The sequence below is a fragment of the Podarcis muralis genome, chromosome 1, assembly GCF_964188315.1.
Source record: "Podarcis muralis chromosome 1, rPodMur119.hap1.1, whole genome shotgun sequence".
In the NCBI taxonomy this organism is placed as follows: domain Eukaryota; kingdom Metazoa; phylum Chordata; class Lepidosauria; order Squamata; family Lacertidae; genus Podarcis; species Podarcis muralis.
In genome coordinates this window covers 78,852,404-78,870,838 of record NC_135655.1, presented here as the reverse complement: position 1 = coordinate 78,870,838, position 18,435 = coordinate 78,852,404, and the positions used below count along the sequence as shown (strand labels likewise).

The following is an 18,435-nucleotide window of genomic DNA, read 5'->3' as shown; positions in this document are numbered from 1 at the left end:
TGCGGCACCGTCGCTTAAAGGTCTCACAAATTAGACTTCAGTACACAGCTGATGTAATTTTTTTGTCTGAACTGGGTATTTGCAAAGATGAATTGCCCCCTCTCACTGAAACACACACTCCCAAGTCTGCCCCATTTAAGCTTGCTCCGTTTAGGTCAAGAGTCACTATACTGTACTTCAAGGTTAAGAGTACCGCAACGGACTGCGGGGGGTGGGTTCCCTTGCAGCTTGACTGGAAGCTGCAGTTAGTGTAGAATGACTGCTGATAGGAAAGAGATCCTGCCACCAAATCATACCTCGGCTCAAACACCTGCACTGGCTGCCAAGTTCAAGGTCTTACTATTCTATAGAAAGCTCTTTAAGAGCTTGAGACCAGTTTACCTTAGGGATTCCCCACCACATGTGCCTACCTGACCATTTTGCTGTGCGGACCTTGCACTCCTGCAATGACCATAGGATGTTCACTCCACATCTGAAAGAAGTTGAGCTTTCAGTGTGGCAGCACCTCTGGGATTCCTTGCATTATACAGTATTAAAGTTATGTTTAATGTAAATAAACTGCTGCATTTTTAGTTTGCATTGTAAAGAAAGCTTCTGTATTTTTCCATGAAGCATGGTGTTTTTTCATACAAGGGTAGAACTAAATTACGATTTGAAGCACAAGGCAATAAGTTGGCTGTAAAAGAGTTTTACTACTGTTTACATATGCAGCTAACAAAGAGGTATTGGCTCAGAGAAACACACAGAATAGCAGGTGGGCAGCTCTCTTGTTGGGTGTTGGCCAGCATGTAGCAGAAGAAAGAGAGTGAAGCAATAGAAGATTTTTATCTGGAAAAGTTATATTTTCTTCTGCAAAGATGTTTGGAAACATCACACTGGGACCAGTATGAGTTGTTTGTCCAAACCACATTTTTAGCAGCAATGATTGAATAAGATACATAAATATACAGGAACCAAGTGAAAGAAGATGATTGTTGTTTTCTTTGTAAAGACAGAATAACTGGGTCAGGCACAGGATTTTATGATTCTAGCAGAAATAGCAAACACAGAAGATAGAATGCTAACCCATCACTTACACCAGTTTCTGTGTCTTGCACTCTGGGTGTTTCACCCCATCAGCCAGCAGCCTCATTCCTGACTCTCTCAGCAGGTTAATTCCCACGTCCAGCTCAGATAGTGATGGGTAGGTGGGAAGAACAGATGAGAGATGCCAACCACCAATAGCATGGAGCTAAGAATGACGCAACCTGAGGGGGACAACCACATTTAGAGGCAAGGATAACAGCATGCATGGTCTATCAAAATGATCAAGGGACTTCAGCAACTCCTATGAAGAAAGGCTACAACATTTGGAGCTTTCTAGATTAGAAAACAGGCAAGAAACCAGGGGCATAATAGAGGCGGGTTATGAATGCTGTAGAGCAGCGGTAGGCAACCTAAAGTCCGGGGGCCGGATCCAGCCCAATTGCCTTCTCAATCCGGCTCGCGGACGGTCCGGAAATCAGCGTGTTTTTACATGAGTAGAATGTGTGCTTTTATTTAAAATGCATCTCTGGGTTATTTGTGGGGCCCAATGACCACTGTGTTCTTACTTCTTCAGAGTAAGAGCAAAGAGAAGGTGTAACAAAGTAAAGTCATTACCACTGAATTCCTAACATACTGCTACAAGCTCTGTAAAATATAAATCCTTGATTTTTTTTTTGAAAAAAGTGAAAATACAGCGCACACATACACACTTCATAAGTCATCTTAAAATGCATATGGACTTTCTTCTTTAAAATGACTATGCTTTGGGAGCCCTTGTATCACTGTATGCCCTCAGCTTTTCTGGTGGTTACTTTCCATGGATCACACCTAAAGCCAATATTTTGTATAGTAAAAACACATTGGGTTCAAGGACAGGTGGGATTGCCAAAGTCTTTTTTCCTGGGTACCTGCCCCCTTTTAAATTTCTGTTTTGTTATTTTTAAAAGGCAAGCATGTAAAGAAGAATGTGTACCAATTAAAGATGCATAAGTTGCAGGTTTACTGTGTATTCCATTGCCCTTAAACATTTTCCAAGCCTATGGTTTTAAAAGTAGTCCAGGAAGAGAGACCCCTAAAAATTGGCATCACATCACTAGAGGCACCACAGAAACTGATCTACCAGACAGAATAGACAAGATGTTTGCTGGACTCACCTTCCTGGAGGCAAATAGTGCGCTGCAGGCACAAAAGAAGGACATTCATTTTCAAAACGAAAAGTTTTTCCCCTCTTTTGTCCCTTTTCCACCCATTTCCCAGACCCACTGCAGTACGAACAACCAAGAGTCCTGCAGTAACTTATTCACTAACATGTTTACTAAAGCATAATGTGGACTCTAGTCCACCTACCCGCCACAAAAACTTGTATCATGGTGCCAGGGCCGGCCCACTCATAAGGCAAGGTGAGGCGACTGCCTCAGGTGGCGGGATCCACAGGGGCAGCAGATCCCAAGGTAGATCTTGATGGTACCAGAAGATTTATCCAGAAAGACCCAGGTTCCTCCCCCCCCCCACTTAAATCTCACACACCAAAAAACCATGTGAACTATAGTTTGTTGTGGGTACTGGGGACAATGTACAATACATACAATATATGGGAGTAGTAAACTACAGTTCCCAGGATCCGGAAGGATGTATAGTCTGTAGGCAGCCCCAGGTGTGAAGGGAATGAATCTTTTATTTCACGGGAATTTCCCTGTTGCATATGTTTCTTTGCTCTGGAACTCCTGGTTTCCTTGCCTTTTGCTGTGTTTTTTCGCTCTTTATTGTTTGCTGAGCTTCTCCCTTGATCTCTTTGCTGACTGACTCGCAGGACACCAAGCGGGAAATTTCCTCTCCGTGCGAAAAAGTGATTAACCAGATAATTAAATCTTTTTCGGCGCAATCTGTGTACCCTGCTATGTTTCCCTTGCTCAGATTACGATATTATAGGACACACGCGAAGTTAATTATCTCCGGCTGGAAGTTGTTATTGCTTTTTTAAAAGTTAAACGTATTTCCTTCTCCTCCCTCCTGGGCTTCCAGGATCCCTCTTCTGCGATCTCCCCGCCCCGTCGTCCTCCGGCGGCTCCACCTCCAGCAGCAATCCGGAGGACTGTCCGGCTCTCAGCGACCTGATTCAAGGCAAGACCCAACCATTGTTTTTCCGAGGCAACTTATCCGTTCCCTCTTCACCTGTACTGTAGTATGAACTGGCCTCCAGTTCACCACGTCTTTTAGCGCGGTAAGTGCCATTGATCCAAGTGGGGCTTACTCCAAGGCAAGTGAGCTTGCACTTACCTGGGACTAGTCAGCCCGATCTGACTCAATGGCACTTACTTCTGAGTAGACATTTATGGGATTGCTTAACACCTCCATTAAGGTGGTTAAATGACTATGTCGCGTGTGCGTGTTTTGCTCGATCCTCAGCGCGGACGAGCAGAGGGAGCTTTTTTATAGGAAAATCGCCAGGAAAGTGTTGTTATTATACCTGTTGAGCGAGAGAAGCGGAGTTTCCCCAAACTGCCAGCATGGCAGTGGAGAGAGGGGAAGCAGCTTTTCAATAATAATCGCTGCAAACCTTGTGACATTTGAGATGGGAGGTTTGTTTTTGTAAGAAACTAACCTTGCTCCCGCCTTTCACTGTGTGTAGCCAATGAATGAAGTCGTAACAATGAGAAATCGGAGCTAGCCAATTAACCAAAAGAAAGGTGGAGTAGAAACTTCCTGGTTAATTTTTTGAGCGCCCCCCCCCCCGCTCGCTGACCTTTTGGAGTGAGTGTTTCTGGACAGGGGAGTGATTGCTGTTCCATGGGGGAAAGTCAGAAATACCGTAGATTGTAGCTGTGATTTGAGCTTTCGGCCCCTGGGCTTATTTTCCATACATGTGATTTATTTCTTGTAAAATTGCCGTGCTAATACAGGGTGAGTCTTTTAAAAGAGGCCCCGTGGAACATGTGTACTCTGTATCCACGGGGCCTCTTTTAAAGGACTCACCCTGTAATAACAAAGATAATATTGCTGAGACAACAGAGAGTACACTAGCCTTAAGAAACAGACCAGTGATATACCCATTCTGCTGGTGCTGCAGTAGAGAGTGGCAGCCCTGCAGTGTACTCTTCCCACGTTTTCTTCTGTTTTTAAAAGGGGAAATGCGAGGGGACCGTGGTGTTACTTGGAGCAGCAGTGCAATGAATTGAGCGTGTGCAGGGCAAAGGGAGCCAGGGGGAAAACTGAAGCGTTTCAGTTGTGGAAAAATATTGTCAAAACAGCAAGTCTGCAATGATCAGTAAATCTGCCCATCGAAAAATAACAGAATGGGAGAACTATGGTATATTAGTTCTTCAAAGGTATATTAGTTCTTCTACTCAGCTTAGTAGACGTGGTCCCCAGGCCTCACCACTACTCAGTCACCAGATCTATCAGAAATGATAGACCTGTCCTTTGGCACTAGTTATGTATCTATATACATTTTGTACCTTGCTCCATCTCTCTTGGGAAAAAATCCTGCAGATGCCCTGAGTTCTTACATGGTCAGACTGCTGCAATGGAACATATCTTGTTGCAAATATGACTCTTAAAAACAGGTTTTTGCATTAGCATCCAGTCTTTGAAAATTTTCATATGTGCATGAGCAGGAATCTTTTTTTCCTGACCTATGGAAAGTGAGGGAAAGATCAGTCCTCTCCTTTTGGTTTCATCTTTGTAAGAGAGAATCTTGCCAGTTAAAGGAGGGAGGACATTCAAGTCCTTGGGCACGACCAAGCTTCCTGTGGCTGAGTGGAAGACTGAGACTGGAGTCGCAGGGTGTTCTCTGAGCAAGTTCCCTCCTTCCGTGGACAGCCAGATGCCAAAGAGGCCAGGATTCCTCTCTCTGTTAAAACTGCATAGAAGAGAGAATTTGAGCAGGTCCACCTTGTCCTGAAGGGGAAAAAAAAAAAAAGAACATTTTCCACACCTCCATCCAGCTCCGAGCTTACATTTCATTTTGCGTGCCTTAGTGCTGAGTATTGTGATTACACGCGTAACATTTCTCATCTGATGAAATATTCACTGTGTGCCATCACATTGTTTTCAGCTGCCTGTGGTATGTTGCCATGGCAGAGGAAGATCCTGCTGTGTTCACCTCTGGCACTTTGCCCTCTGACCCCCGTCTCCTTGCCACGGTGACCAACGCCTACCTGGGCACTCGTGTCTACAGGGACATCTTGCATGTAAACGGGGTGTATAATGGAGCAGTTGGGGACTGTCATCGTGCTGATGTTCCCAGCCCTATTAATGTCAAAATGAGTGTGGCTGCTGAGGACAGCCTGACCGAGACTTTCTCATTAGACACCAGGACAGGTAAGTGTCAACAGTGTTGTTGCCCTTCCTTTCTTGCTTTTCATTGCAAATGCAGCAATGCCACAATGATGGGGCTACGTTATTTAGCTTGCGCTGAGCATGGGCATTGTTTTAAAAGGAAGCTCTTACTTTTAAAGAGACAAAGGTGAACATTGAATAGAGTGTGCTGCTATTGGGCTCAGGATGTTCTAGATTCAAATTCCCACTTAGCACAAAGTTCACTAAGTTTTTGGGAGCTAATTGTACTCTATCAACCAGTTTTGAATTAAAGCTTAAATGGAATCCAAAGTATACCACTCCAGAGGAAACTTAGGATTCAAATGTAATCAATTTTTCCAGTACAACGTGTTTAAGATCTGGAGGTTTTTCTGTCGTCTTGTGCTACTAGACAATTCTTTCAATTCCATAGGGTGCCTGATATAATTCTTATTTCAGTAAATAACAAAACAAAGGTTTTTTTTATTTAAACCTCATTATTTGTCCAAGTATATCATTTTAATGTTGTAGATTGTGTTTAGATGTTCTTGTCCCAAAAGTGAACTTTGAACCAGACAGACCTTGTGTGAAATTTGTGTTGTTAGGCTTTCTTTAGAACCTAAATAAAAGTGTAAGAATCTGAATTCACGTGGACCATTTTCTTTCCTTTTTCCTGCAGGGACCTATATCCACACAATCCAGGCTCCAGGTTATACAGCCACTCACAGGATCTATGCCCACCAATCCCTTGTTCACCTTCTGGCCTTCAGCATAACCATCCAGAGGTCAACGCTTGAAGGCAAACCCATTATTGTGAATCTACAGACCCAATTCACACCTGTGAGTCCAGACCTGGACTTGCACAGAGGGGCAGATTTCCAGGGAGCTCAGTGAGTATCATTATGAGAAGATTTGGTCAGATTTGTGTTGTCCTTCTTCCCGTGAGATTTAAAGACAGTGGCAGAAAGAATTGAGTACTTCCTGTGGTTTGGAGGAGAGGCCATAGCTCACTGGTAGAGTACATATTTTGCATGCAGAAGGTCCAGGTTCAGTCTCTGGCATCTCCAGGGAGTCCTTGGAAAGACTCGTGCCTGAAACAATGCCAAACTAGATGGAACAATGACTTGAGTTCCTGAAGGCAACTTCTTATGTCCCTGTGTTTGAATACAGGCAAGCCCAAGGAACAGCGGCAGCCCCATTCAGAAGATGTTGGCAGATTAACGGGGGAGAAGATCTACCATGCATATCTTGATATCTTTTTAATGTTCTTAGGATGAGAGTGGTAGTCCAAAATATGAGAGTTGTAGTCCAAAATATCTGAGCTACCCTTGAGGTAGGGCAAAGATACGGAGAGTATGAAAAGTAAGGAGGACAAAGTTTTTGCCCAGGATGTGGATGGGAGCTAGAAAACCAGTGGTAGGATTAACGGTAGAGTTAGAGATGGGGTTTGAATTCCTTGTGTGATTCTCTGATCTGATGAAAGAACTGTAAGGTCTTCCTTCCTGCAGCTTTTCTCTCCCTCTCTCCTCTAGCTACATCTATGGAAAGACTTTGGTCCCTGAGGTGGAGAGTGGTCCTCAGCCTACTGTACACATGATCTGGACCCCAGTGCTACAAGCAGTGACCCTCCCTGAGGAGGAGAAGGAAAAGACCTGGGAGTTCCTCACAGCTGTGGCAGAGAGTGAAGAGGACGTGAAAAGGAGCTTTAGTGAAGGAATGTCACTGATTGTCTCTCATTCATTGTATGTGTCTCACGTCCAGGCATGGACAGCCCTCTGGAAAGGATGCTGTGTGGAAGTTGAGGGACCTCTTTCACTGAGCCAGGCTGTTTATGGATGCCTCTATTACCTGCTGAGTGCAATTCCTCCCCTGGGTTCTTCTGACTTCCCATTCTCCGGAATTAGCCCTGGAGGCCTTTCTAATGGCACCTCGGGTGAAGATTACTGGGGCCATGTCTTCTGGGACCAGGTGATCCAAAAGGCACTACTGTGTCTCCAGTTTCCCATCTCTGTACAGAGGTGATGAAGTGCAGAAATCAGGAGATGCCAGTAGGGAAGACATAGCCCCGAACTGAGCTTATTCTTTGATTGCTTGGGCAAATATTGGCTTTCCAGAGTACAGTGGTACCTCGGGTTACATACGCTTCAGGTTACATACTGTCAGAGACTGCCTCCCGGTCTCAGCTCACAGAAGACCAACGCTAGCCATTAGAACTGTACAGAAGTCTTTATTGGCATTTAGTTTCCATTTTCAAGCACTAGCGTGCGTCTCTACGTCTAGACCCTAGACCAGCGAAGCCTCGTCTGAGTCTCCGCCCCCTGTACACCAGCTTAAGACTCTAGCCTTACTCCACCTTCTACGTTTCTCCTTCCTCCTCTGGGTCCTACTACCCCCCTGGGTGCCTTCCTTCCTGGACGCCTCGGAAGCGGACCCTTCGGACTCCTCCCCTTCTCTCCGGCGGGCTTTGGGACCCGGCTCTCTCTCTGGACTGCCCACTGCGCCCCCCTCTTGTACATTTGAACTTGGCGCGCGCGCGCTGCCCCTGACCTTCCTTTTGACCGTTACCTCGCTCTCTGATGCAGGCGTGGCTAACCCTGACTCCTGTCCTTCCGCTGACGGAAGGCTGCCTGCTGCCGATGTTTGGGACTCCTCCCCCTTACTGCTCTCCGGTGGGGAAGCTGGTCCCGATTTCCAGCTGCTGCTCTCTGAGTCCCCTCTGGCCCCTCCTTCCTGGGGTGTTCCCTCTGGCAACCCCCTGGCTCTGACCACTGGGGCCCCTTTCTGTGAATCCTCTGATTCACTGGAGAGACTTAGAGACCTCGGATGGCTACCCTCGCTGACTTCTCCCTCCGATTCCTCTCCCTCGGTCTCTACTTCCTCCCTTTCCTGTCCCTCTGCTCCTGAACCCCTGACACATACGCTTCAGGTTACAGACTCCGCTAACCCAGAAATAGTGTTTCAGGTTAAGAACTTTGCTTCAGGATGAGAACAGAAATCGTGCTCCGGTGATGCGGCGGCAGCGGGAGGCCCCATTAGCTAAAGTAGTCCTTCAGGTTAACAACAGTTTCAGGTTAAGTACAGACCTCCGGAATGAATTAAGTACTTAACCCGAGGTACCACTGTATATAATTTTGAGAGATAAAGAACAGGAGGTGGCATGAATTCCGCAGAATTTTCTCTCTGTGTGCTATATTATTTAAGTTTTGTGTAACCAGCTCCAGAATGAAGTATTGTCTTGTTATATACACAGCTTGTGGTGAGTGATCATGAAAGACTTGTTCAAAATCAAGGAAATTGAGTCGGACTATAAGTCTTATCTAGCCCAGTGCCTCCAAGATGTTAGGCAGAGAGATTTTTCCAGTCCTATAGACTGAGATCTTTTAAACTAAAGATGCCAGAAAATGAAACTAGAACTATAGGTTGGAGAAATTTAAAGGGGTTCCTAGACTGGAGGTAACCCTTCAAGAAAACCAAAGAAAAAGGACATAGACTTCAAGTAAAAAGATTGGCCTTTATTAAAATGGATGTAGCCTTTCACAAATCTCAGAGAGGTTACCTGTTTTTAGCTCTTGAACACTATCTTGTATACACCCCACTGAACTAACATGTACTTTTTTTTAAGCAATGGAAGGGAAAATCTGTAGCTTATACCTCTCTAAAAAGTCAGACATGGGCACTATCCTCTACTCCAGGGGTAAGGAACCTGTGGCTCTCTAGACTCTGTAAGAGAGCATATTATGTGGGCTACCACTATCCTACATCATTAAAAGCTTCAGGAACAATCAACACACAGATTTTATGACCAGGTTAGTGGTGGTGAGCTAGAAAGAATATGAGCTTGTCCATCTAATAACAATATGTGATGTTGTCGTTAAACTCAGGATACCTGGATGTACCCAAACATCTTGCTTTTCTATCCGGAAGCAGCTTGTGCTATCCTGAAATACCGGATTCGAACGCTAGGAGGAGCTCTGTGCAACGCACAGGAGCAAGGATACAAGGTAGGAGCAATAGGAACAGAATGGGGACCTTACTTGACAAAGGGATTGCTGAGGTTTAAAAAGAGAGAGGGGAGAGAGATTGACCCATGAGGGTGCATGCACTCTTATTTTTTTCTGCTCATCATATTTGATACTATCCCACTGCTTCCCATCCACACTGCACAATGCAGCTATAATCCTGGGTATGGCGTTTTGTTTCCATGGGAAGAGGAATGATTAGTAAACCACTCTGGAAATTGTAGCTCTTTGCTAAAGTTTCCAGGTCTCTTTGGGAGAAGCCATGACTGTTTAAAGTGGTACGATTCTGATTTAAATGTATAGTGCAGATGGGACCATTCTGATTTGTGTCAAATAGATTATACAAAACGGGTCACGATCAGTCTCTAGTACGCATGACTTTCAACAGCGGCTAATGTGAAAGGTTGTCCTGGGTTTGAAATCGCCCACAAAAATAGAGAATCACCATTTGAATTATCATCTCTTTTGAGTGTTACTTGATTTGATTGTGGCAGGGTGCAAAGTTCCCCTGGGAGAGTGCAGCAACAGGCCGAGAGGTCTGCCCTGAGGAGGTTTATGGAAATGAGGAAATCCACATCAATGGAGATGTTTTGCTGGCATTTGAGCAGTATTACTACATCACTCAGGTAAGTGCATATTGTATGGCATTGCTGGTAAATGAATAAAACTCTAGCCTCAAGCACCTGCTTTTTAAATTGAGAGAGCTTCATCTCTGAGGACAGTGTCGTATTCCTCTTTCCAATTAATGCATCTTCTGATATTTACCTCTCATTCCCCCTGAACCATGTTCACAGAATCATAGAGCTGGAAGGGATCAACCCCCTGCAATGCAGGAATATGCAGCTGGCCTTTTTGGGGATCAAACCTGCAACTTTGGCGTTATCAGCACCAAGCACTAACCAACTGAGCTATCCAGCTGATGTTATCCTGTTCTAGGATGGAAACGTGGAGCTCAGTGGCTCTCTGAGCCCCTCTTTCCTGTCTTGTTCTAGGACCTGGAGCTCTTCCATCAGGCAGGAGGCTGGGAGGTGGTCCATGCTGTGGCTCAGTACTGGTGCAGCCGGGTGGTGTGGAACCCAGAAGACCAGAGCTACCACATCCCTGGTAAATATGCGCAAGGGGGACTCCTCCTTCACCAAAGAGACATACACGACTTTTGCATTTCCTGTGCTGCCTCTTGAGCTGCCTGCAATCTGCTACTATTACACTTCTCATTCAGGTGCAAAGTGATTTGCCTTTGGTTTTCTGGCCTCTTTCCTTAATCCTCTGAGGGGAAACCAGACACAATTCTGGGGAAGCAGGAGAGATGGCTTTGTGTATGTCACAAGGCCCAACCTGTCAGCCCTCAGCCCTGCCCTTCTTCAAATGTGCAACCTGGAAGAACAGGTTCCCCACCACCATCACCAACTCAATGCTGGGACGAAACAGTTTGTCCGTCTGCGTCCAAAATGCAGTGAATGTGCTTGCGCAGGAGCTTCGACCAGGACATTATACATGCCCGTCTGCATGCCCTTTCTCTAAATCACATCTCTAGGCTCTTGGAACTATGTTTGCAGTGACTGCTAAAATCTCAGAGGGGCTATAGAAGGGAAGGACTGTAGCTCAGGGGTAGAGCACCTGCTTGGCATGCAGAAGGTCCCAGCTCCAATCCCCAGCATCTCCAGGTAGGGCAAGGAGAGACCTTTGCTTCTGAAACCTTGGAGAGTCATTGCCAGCCGCTGTAGAGCAGACAATATAGAGCCTGCTGGAGCCACCATCTGATTCAATATAAAGCAGCTTGCCGTGTTCCAGTGCTGACTAAGTGGGGCTTAGTTATCTGCATGACTCCTTGCCGCATCCCATACCTAACAGCAGATATATGCAAAAAGCGCAAAATAGGCAAGTATATGCAGAATAGACTTAACCTGCAACATTTGTTTGGCTCCTGGAATCTGACTTTTCTTGACTTAGGCTCATTCTGAATTTTCAAAAAATCCAGGAAGTGCTTCCATGTTCTGCCTTCTTCTAGGTGTCCTGCCCCCTGATGAATATCACTGTGCTGTAGATAACTCTGTTTATACCAATGTCATTGCCCAGAGGAGGTAAGGGACTTGCAGAATTGATGACATTTTCTCTCCATGCTCTTCCGGTTTCTTCCCTTCTCCTCCTCCTCCTCCTCCTCCTCCTCCTCCTCCTCCTCCTCCTTCTTCTTCTTCTTCTTCTTCATGCTTGGGTGATGGATACAGGCAAAGGAATCCATAAATTAATTGAATAATTAAAAGTTCTTTTCAAAAGGTTTGTACCACCTTTCTGCCAGATAGCAGGCTGCTTGACCATAAAATTATGAAAGGCCATAAAATTCACTACATAAGGTAGCAGAAGAATAAAAGAAAATGCAGGGGATAAAACAACAATGAAATATTTGTTATAATAAATTAATAACTCAGCAACATCTTCAAATTAGACCAAACAACACAAAACAAAATCTCTTTACAGAATCAACCATCAGTACTGATTCCTACCTCCAGTACTGATTATTGCCTAAAGGACAGCTCAGCTCTAAATGATTGATTTAGCTGCAGGAAGAAGTGGAACAACTTGGCTCCATGTTCCATTAAAAAAGCTTAACTATGGGTTAGCTCAGTGTGGCACAGCAGCAAACCAGCCGGCCACAGTCTCCTCTCACAGAGCCTGCACAGTAGTGCTCAGCCATGGTGTGATGTGTGAGCTAGGCTGACCATTTGCATTTCCTGTTTGCCCCGCCAACATTTTCCTTCACGGTTCCTTTACTCTAGGTTTTGACAGCTTGATTGATGCCTTTTAAAACATGGAGGTTGCTTCCACATTCATCCTGATTTGTTTGTGGAAAGCTCAGATGACATGGGCTATTCAATGAGCGTTCAATCAGATTAGTTTGTGGGGAGCTTACAAGACCTCGAATCAAGCGCCATTACCTCCACACTTTCCAATACATTTCCCCATGACTTTCCTTTCTGCAACAATTTCAGATTGGGGGAGGAAGTGGGCTTGTTGTGCAAGACCTCCTAGTCATCTTTAATTGTGCAACATGAATTTGCCCCCAAGTGACCAAATCTCACACAAAAATTTCCGCAGTCCAGAAGCACCCTAAAGCTTCCCACCTTGTAGCTCTCAGCCTTGCCCTGCTAGCCCAACTCTTTCTTTCCTTCTTCACTTTTTTTGTAAAGCTTTTTTTTTTAACCTCTCTTTTCTTTGCTGCTTTCCAGCTTGAATTTTGCAGTTGACTTGGGGTCTCAGTTGCATATTCCAATGCCTGAAGAGTGGGAGGAAGTTCGGAAGAAAATTAAAGTGCCTTTTGATAAAAGCAGGAATTACCACCCAGAGTATGATGGGTACTGTCCAGGTGAGTCGGTTCATGACAAGGGAGTGTGTGGTGGGCCTAACCCTTTATAACAGTTGTTGTGCAGGTCAAAGTCTTCACGTCAGTGTCACTTGCCTTGCTAGTAAAATGTGTTTCCGTGTGCAAACGTGTGGGGCACCAAAATGGGCAGAGGATAGGAGTAATTTCCCACATACCAGAGAGAACCCCCAGTGTATTTAGACCCTAGCTCCCCAAAAAACCTCAGAGTAGCAGAGTCTGAGGCAAGGAACACAGGAAGCTTTTTTATACCTAGCTCAGTATTGTATATTGTGACCAGCACTGTCTCTCCAAGGTTTGAGGCAGTAGTCCCTCCCAGCCCTGCCTGGGTTTGCCAGGGATCGAACCTGTGACCTTTGCATGGCTCTGGCACTGCAGTCTCTTGTGCTCCATGCACACTGCCCTCATGCCACCACAGAACACTGGCAGCAGGGAACAGCAGAGAAGCATAAACCCTCTGCTGCCAAAGTTGACATTACATTTGGCAGCAGAAGTGGAGTTTCCTGCATTCAGAGGAGACACACCGCCTCCTGAGTCTTTCCACAATTTGGAAGATGAGGGGGAAGGAAGGGAATTGACCTAGGAAGGCACGTCTTGGAAGTCCAGTTTCCTCCCTGAGGAGTCTGTTAGTCTGCACGAACACACACACTCAGCAGTTTCAAGTAGTACAAGGGGTGGGGGTAAGAGAATTCATCTTAGAGAACATGCATCCTCCCTCACACATCCTCCAAATCCAGTTTCTCCACCTTGAAGGCACTTGTGCAAGATGTCTGTCTTGCCCCCTGAGTGCAACTGGTTTGCACACACAACTATTATGAGGCAAGGTGGAGCCATTTGCCCCCTAGTGACAGATCCAAATGACATCATGGCACCACAGCCAGCCCCATTGGGGCTTCCCACGCTATTGTCCTAGCTGTTGCGCCTGCTACGCCCTCACCGCTGCATCACGGCAGCAGTGCAGGTGCAGCCGCAGGTAAGGGTACAGTTGTGTCAATGGGACTGGCAGCACAGTGGTAGAGGTAGGGTCCGGGATATGTGAGGGGGAGCTGCATCGGGGCATTTTGCCCACAGCAGCATCTCAGGCCAGCCCTGCCTATATTCTTAAGTTGAAAAGCTGTTATTATATAAAGCAATATCAAGCTGTGATGAGCCACTTACTGTGTCATAGAAAATGTATTGCTGAAGGATGGCTTTCTCACATAATCACTGTACCATGATCTCACCTTTGTAGGGTGATGACTAAAAAATACCTGCTAGCTGTCTCCTAGGGCTGCCAGAAAAAGGTTGCTGGCAGGGCTCCTAGGCCCTTTTAATTGCTGCACAGCCAGTGCAAATGCATTGTGGGAGAGCTGCAAGCGCAGAATTTTTACCTGCTGTTCATCATACCTCCTTGTTAACAGGAAAATTACAGGCTACTTGTCACCCAAGGTAGCCTGGCAACTCTGTTTCTGGTACAATTCACCATAAGGCACATGGGCTGGGGTCACATGTCTATCTTGCCTCTTGTTCTTTCCTCAGGTGAGCAAGTGAAACAGGCTGATGTTGTCCTGCTTGGATTCCCTGTCATGCATCCCATGGACCCAGAAGTCAGAAGGAATGACCTAGAGATGTATGAGCCAGTGACTGACCCTCAGGGGCCAGCCATGACCTGGGTAAAAAACCTTGTCTTGAAAAGGATGGAAACCTCAAACGGTTTCAGTGCGAGGTCTTCCATGGGTTTGCTGCTGAAATGAATTTATCTGAATGAGGCTGTGGTGGCCCTCACTGGTAACGGCATTGGTTCCTTTTCTCCATCAGAGCATGTTTGCTATTGGCTGGTTGGAGCTGAAGGAGACCGGAAGAGCCCAGCAGCAGCTGAGCAAATGTTTCAGCAACATCACTGAGCCATTCAAGGTCAGGCAGGTCAATCCTTCCCAACCCCCCTCTTAAAATCTGGCCCCTGTAGGTACCCTTTCCACACAACATCCTTGAATTTTTTTTTTCTCTGACTGTCTCAGATCTGGGTGGAGAACCCTGATGGATCAGGAGCTGTGAACTTCCTTACAGGGATGAGTGGATTTCTGCAGGCTATCGTTTATGGATACACTGGATTCAGGTACAAGCTGTATTAACAATAATTTTAATGTGCACAGAGGCGTAGCTAGGGGACGGGGGGAGAAGGGGACACTGGGCGCCACACCGTGGTGGGTGGCACTTACTGCGCCTGAGCCACATGTCTCCCATGGGAGTGACGCAGTGGCTTGAGCGCCTGCAGGTTCCACACTGCCTGCCACCTCCCACGCAGCTGCGCTACAGCTGAGGGGGAGGCGATGGGCAGACTCCTGGCAGGCTCTGTGGTGCTCAAAAAAGCAACATGGGCCTGCAGGGCACCAGAGCGGAATGGGGCTCGGCCAGTGGGACTCTGGCGTGCCCTGCCCCACCCCCCATGCATGCCGCACTGGGCACCCAAGCAGCTAGCTATGATGCTGAATGTACACGATCCTGAAGTCCATTGGAATAAAAAGGATGGCATGTCCTATCAAAAAGGTGCTCACTACATCAGGAAACTGAATCACATCTGAACTGCAGGTTCCACCTGTTGTCTCTGTAATGACTTGTTGGAGTCAGGAAAGATGAATCCCCATCCCTCCAGTCCCTGCCACCCTGCTGGATGACTGAAAGACTGGGGAGTGATTGCAACTTGACAAAGAGCTTCAAATAGGGATGGGGGGGGTAGTTTTAAATGGTTACTCTTGCCGGATTGGTCCGTGGCGAGTCACTCTCTAGCCTGCCCCAATAAAGCCTCTGAGATTGAAGTAATCCAGTTTCCTCCTGATTTGTCCCCAATCTGATCTTCATCCTGAGGAAAGTATTGTGGGTGCATCACCCAAATTTCAGGGCAACACAAGCAAACAGTTCCAGTGGAGAGATGTTATTAGAAGGAAGGGCTTTTATCTCTGGACTAGTGTGATTTAAGTTTGGCTGCCCTAAGGTGGGAGGAATAGCAGAGGCGTTCTTGCTCTGTTTTTTGTTTCTTCCTAGTGAGATGGTTTATTTGCAATCAACATGTGTGGGAAACTTAGTTGCAGCCACAAAGCTTGTCCTAACAAAGTTTGAGTCAATACTGAAGTGGGACAGAGCCTCTCGGCACTCAGATAAAAATAACCACAAAGCTGCCTCTAGGTTAAGGAAGAACAGGAAATGGCTGAAGTACTCAAATCAGGTCTGGTTTTGAGAGTCCTGAGGAAGTGGGAAAATGCCCTCCTGAGGGTGTTTCTTGGCCTGTCCTCAGGCGCCTTCAGCTATGCCTGGGAGCCTCAGTGCTTTTGCATAATCAGCATTGTGTTGATAAAGTATATATAGATTTCTACTTATATTGATTTGTCACAGTTAGAATGCCGGTATTAAAAAGGCAGAAGGCAGTTGTCAAAATGAAGATTAATATTTATAGAAGCAAAATCAACAGAAGGAGACGTGGGGGGGGGGGGAATTAATCTCTGTGGTAGCTTTGCTGGGGCACCGCCAGATGCTTCCCAGGTGGGTTCTAATTGCCACAGTCCATCTTTGATGGCTGCTTCTGATCTCTGCCAGCCCGCACAACTGGCAGGAACCATCCTAAGCTGTCCAGTCCATTGTGAATGTGGGGGGTGGAAAGTGAGAGGGAAAAGAAGTAGGATGCCTCCTTGACTTTCCAACAGGAAGTCTTCCTGTACTTCCTTTAGGATCACCAAGAAGCACCTGAAGTTTGACCCCATCTGTCCAGATGACATAAAGAAACTAAAGATCACCGGCGTGTGCTACTTAGGAAGCAAGCTGGATTTCACCCTTACCAAAGAAGATGTCACCATCCGAGTGACACAGGCCTCCCCTGTCCTACAGCCACCTGGTCTGGAGGCTGTGCTGGCAGGAACGGGCGAGCATCTTCCCTTAAATGAAGGTACAGCATCATCTCCTACAGCTGTGTTATCAAGGTTTCCTGTTGCTGACAGGGAGATCCCACTTAGCTGAATGTTTTAACAAATTAAGGTATATTCTTGGGTTGGAACTGAACTAGAGTACACCCATTGAAATTAATGGGCCTGGTGTAGTCGTGTTCCTTTGTTTCAGTGGGCCTACTCTGAGGAAAACCTAGTTGAACACCACCCTTCGTATATAGCAAAGATGGCGAGGAAAGGGTTCACCACCTTGGTGGTGGTGGTTTTAAGAAATGCCTCCTGTCTAAGCTGCAACCAACCTGTTGGATCCACTTCCCTAAATATTTACGCCCTAAGACGAGCTAAATATAGGTGGAATAAGTTGTTACCTCAGGAGACCTGTTGATCCTCTGCAGCATCTATACAGAAGGCTAAAAAGATGATGATAATAGAAGAGTTGTTTGTTTGGATGGCCACCTTTACAGCTTGTGTGCTTTCTGTTCTATTTCAGGACAGAGCATCTCCTTCCCTGCAGCCGCTGGCTGGATCCAGAAGGTTGAGACAATTTAAAGCCAGCTTGTTTTGATTCTATGACAAGTATGAAAAAACTACCAGGCCTTTGCAAGCGTAGCAGCCAGCCAGTAGTATCTTAGAGGCTTTGTGGTTCATGTTAGCATGCAGCAATACTGAAGAGCCTGAATCTTGAGTTCTTGACTGCATTCATTGTATATATAACCAACCTGCTGAAGTGGGAGCTGAAATTCCCACCCACCCACCACCACTGACTACCTTAGAGATGTAGCTTCCTTCCTGGACAGAAAGGTTCTGCAATGGAGAGAAAAGGAAAAGAGCTTATTTTTCATTCTTTTTTGTGGAGGGAGGGGCGAGCAGCTAGTCTGAAGAAATCCCCAAAACTTTCCTGTTAATTTGATTATTGTACATTGTGATTAGCATTGGGGGAGGGAAGGGGGGAGTGTAAACCACTTATATTCCCCCCCTATAATTTTTATTAAATTTTCTGTTTTACTTTAAGGTTGTTTAAATGAATATTCTAAAATGTATCAATGACGTCCCTCCTTCTCTTGCCATGGTTCATTTTGCATAACATAAAGGGACCCCTGACCATTAGGTCCAGTCGTGACCGACTCTGGGGTTGCGGTGCTCATCTCGCTTTATTGGCCAAGGAAGCCGGCGTTTGTCCGCAGACAGCTTCCGGGTCATGTGGCCAGCATGACTAAGCTGCTTCTGGCGAACCAGAGCAGCACATGGAAACGCCGTTTACCTTCCCGCCGGAGTGGTACCTATTTATCTACTTGCACTTTGACGTGCTTTCGAACTGCTAGGTTGGCAGGAGCAGGAAGCAAGCAACAGGAGCTCACTCCGTCATGGGGATTCAAACTGCCAACCTTCTGATCGGCAAGTCCTAGGCTCGGTGGTTTAACCCACAGCGCCACCCGCGTCCTTGCATAACATAAATCCCTGCATATTTTACATAAACTAAACCATTCAGTATTCCATTATTACATCTATCAAAACTTATTTACACTGTTGAATTTATCTTAATGCTGCCCGCGTTTTCAAGTGTACACAATTTCCCCCCATATATGGGGGAGTGTAAACCACTTTTAGAATTTTTTGACAGTCAAGTGGTATATACATTTTATGAAATAAATAAATAAAACTGTGAGTCAGTAGTAGTCTTTCTTCAGACCAGAACTGAACCCTTAGACACTGGCATTTTCAAGGATTTCTTCCTACCTCCTCCTCTGACAGTTCCAAAGGTTCTTCAGCAGGTTTCCCAGATGGAAACTTGCAAGGCAGTGCA

At 46.0% G+C, this 18,435-nt stretch overlaps 1 protein-coding gene across 3 annotated transcripts; it reads left to right on the top strand.

The window, feature by feature from the left end:
- The first annotated feature begins 3,049 nt into the window (after positions 1-3,049).
- PGGHG (protein-glucosylgalactosylhydroxylysine glucosidase) lies at positions 3,050-18,297 on the top strand. Of its 3 annotated transcripts, none has more exons than XM_077932202.1 (14): positions 3,050-3,147; positions 5,081-5,346; positions 6,002-6,212; positions 6,855-7,290; positions 9,204-9,323; positions 9,836-9,967; positions 10,334-10,445; positions 11,350-11,422; positions 12,566-12,702; positions 14,236-14,369; positions 14,515-14,610; positions 14,715-14,812; positions 16,419-16,633; positions 17,122-18,297. In XM_077932202.1, the coding sequence occupies exons 2-14, from the start codon at positions 5,100-5,102 to the stop codon at positions 17,178-17,180; spliced, it is 2,070 nt and encodes a 689-aa protein (XP_077788328.1). In that variant the 5' UTR covers positions 3,050-3,147; positions 5,081-5,099; the 3' UTR covers positions 17,181-18,297. The 3 variants fall into 3 exon arrangements, with proteins under 3 accessions (XP_077788328.1, XP_028592249.2, XP_077788333.1); XM_077932207.1 differs by having other exon boundaries at positions 3,136-3,247; XM_028736416.2 differs by lacking the exon at positions 16,419-16,633.
- The last annotated feature ends 138 nt before the right edge of the window (positions 18,298-18,435 follow it).

Excerpts from the sequence above, each read along its gene's own strand:
- PGGHG (XM_077932202.1), top strand. The coding sequence starts at position 5,100 with ATGGCAGAGGAAGATCCTGCTGTGTTCACCTCTGGCACTTTGCCCTCT. Across the intron at positions 5,347-6,001 it reads CTCATTAGACACCAGGACAG|GGACCTATATCCACACAATC; the intron begins GTAAGTGTCAAC and ends TTTTTCCTGCAG. Across the intron at positions 12,703-14,235 it reads GTATGATGGGTACTGTCCAG|GTGAGCAAGTGAAACAGGCT; the intron begins GTGAGTCGGTTC and ends TTCTTTCCTCAG.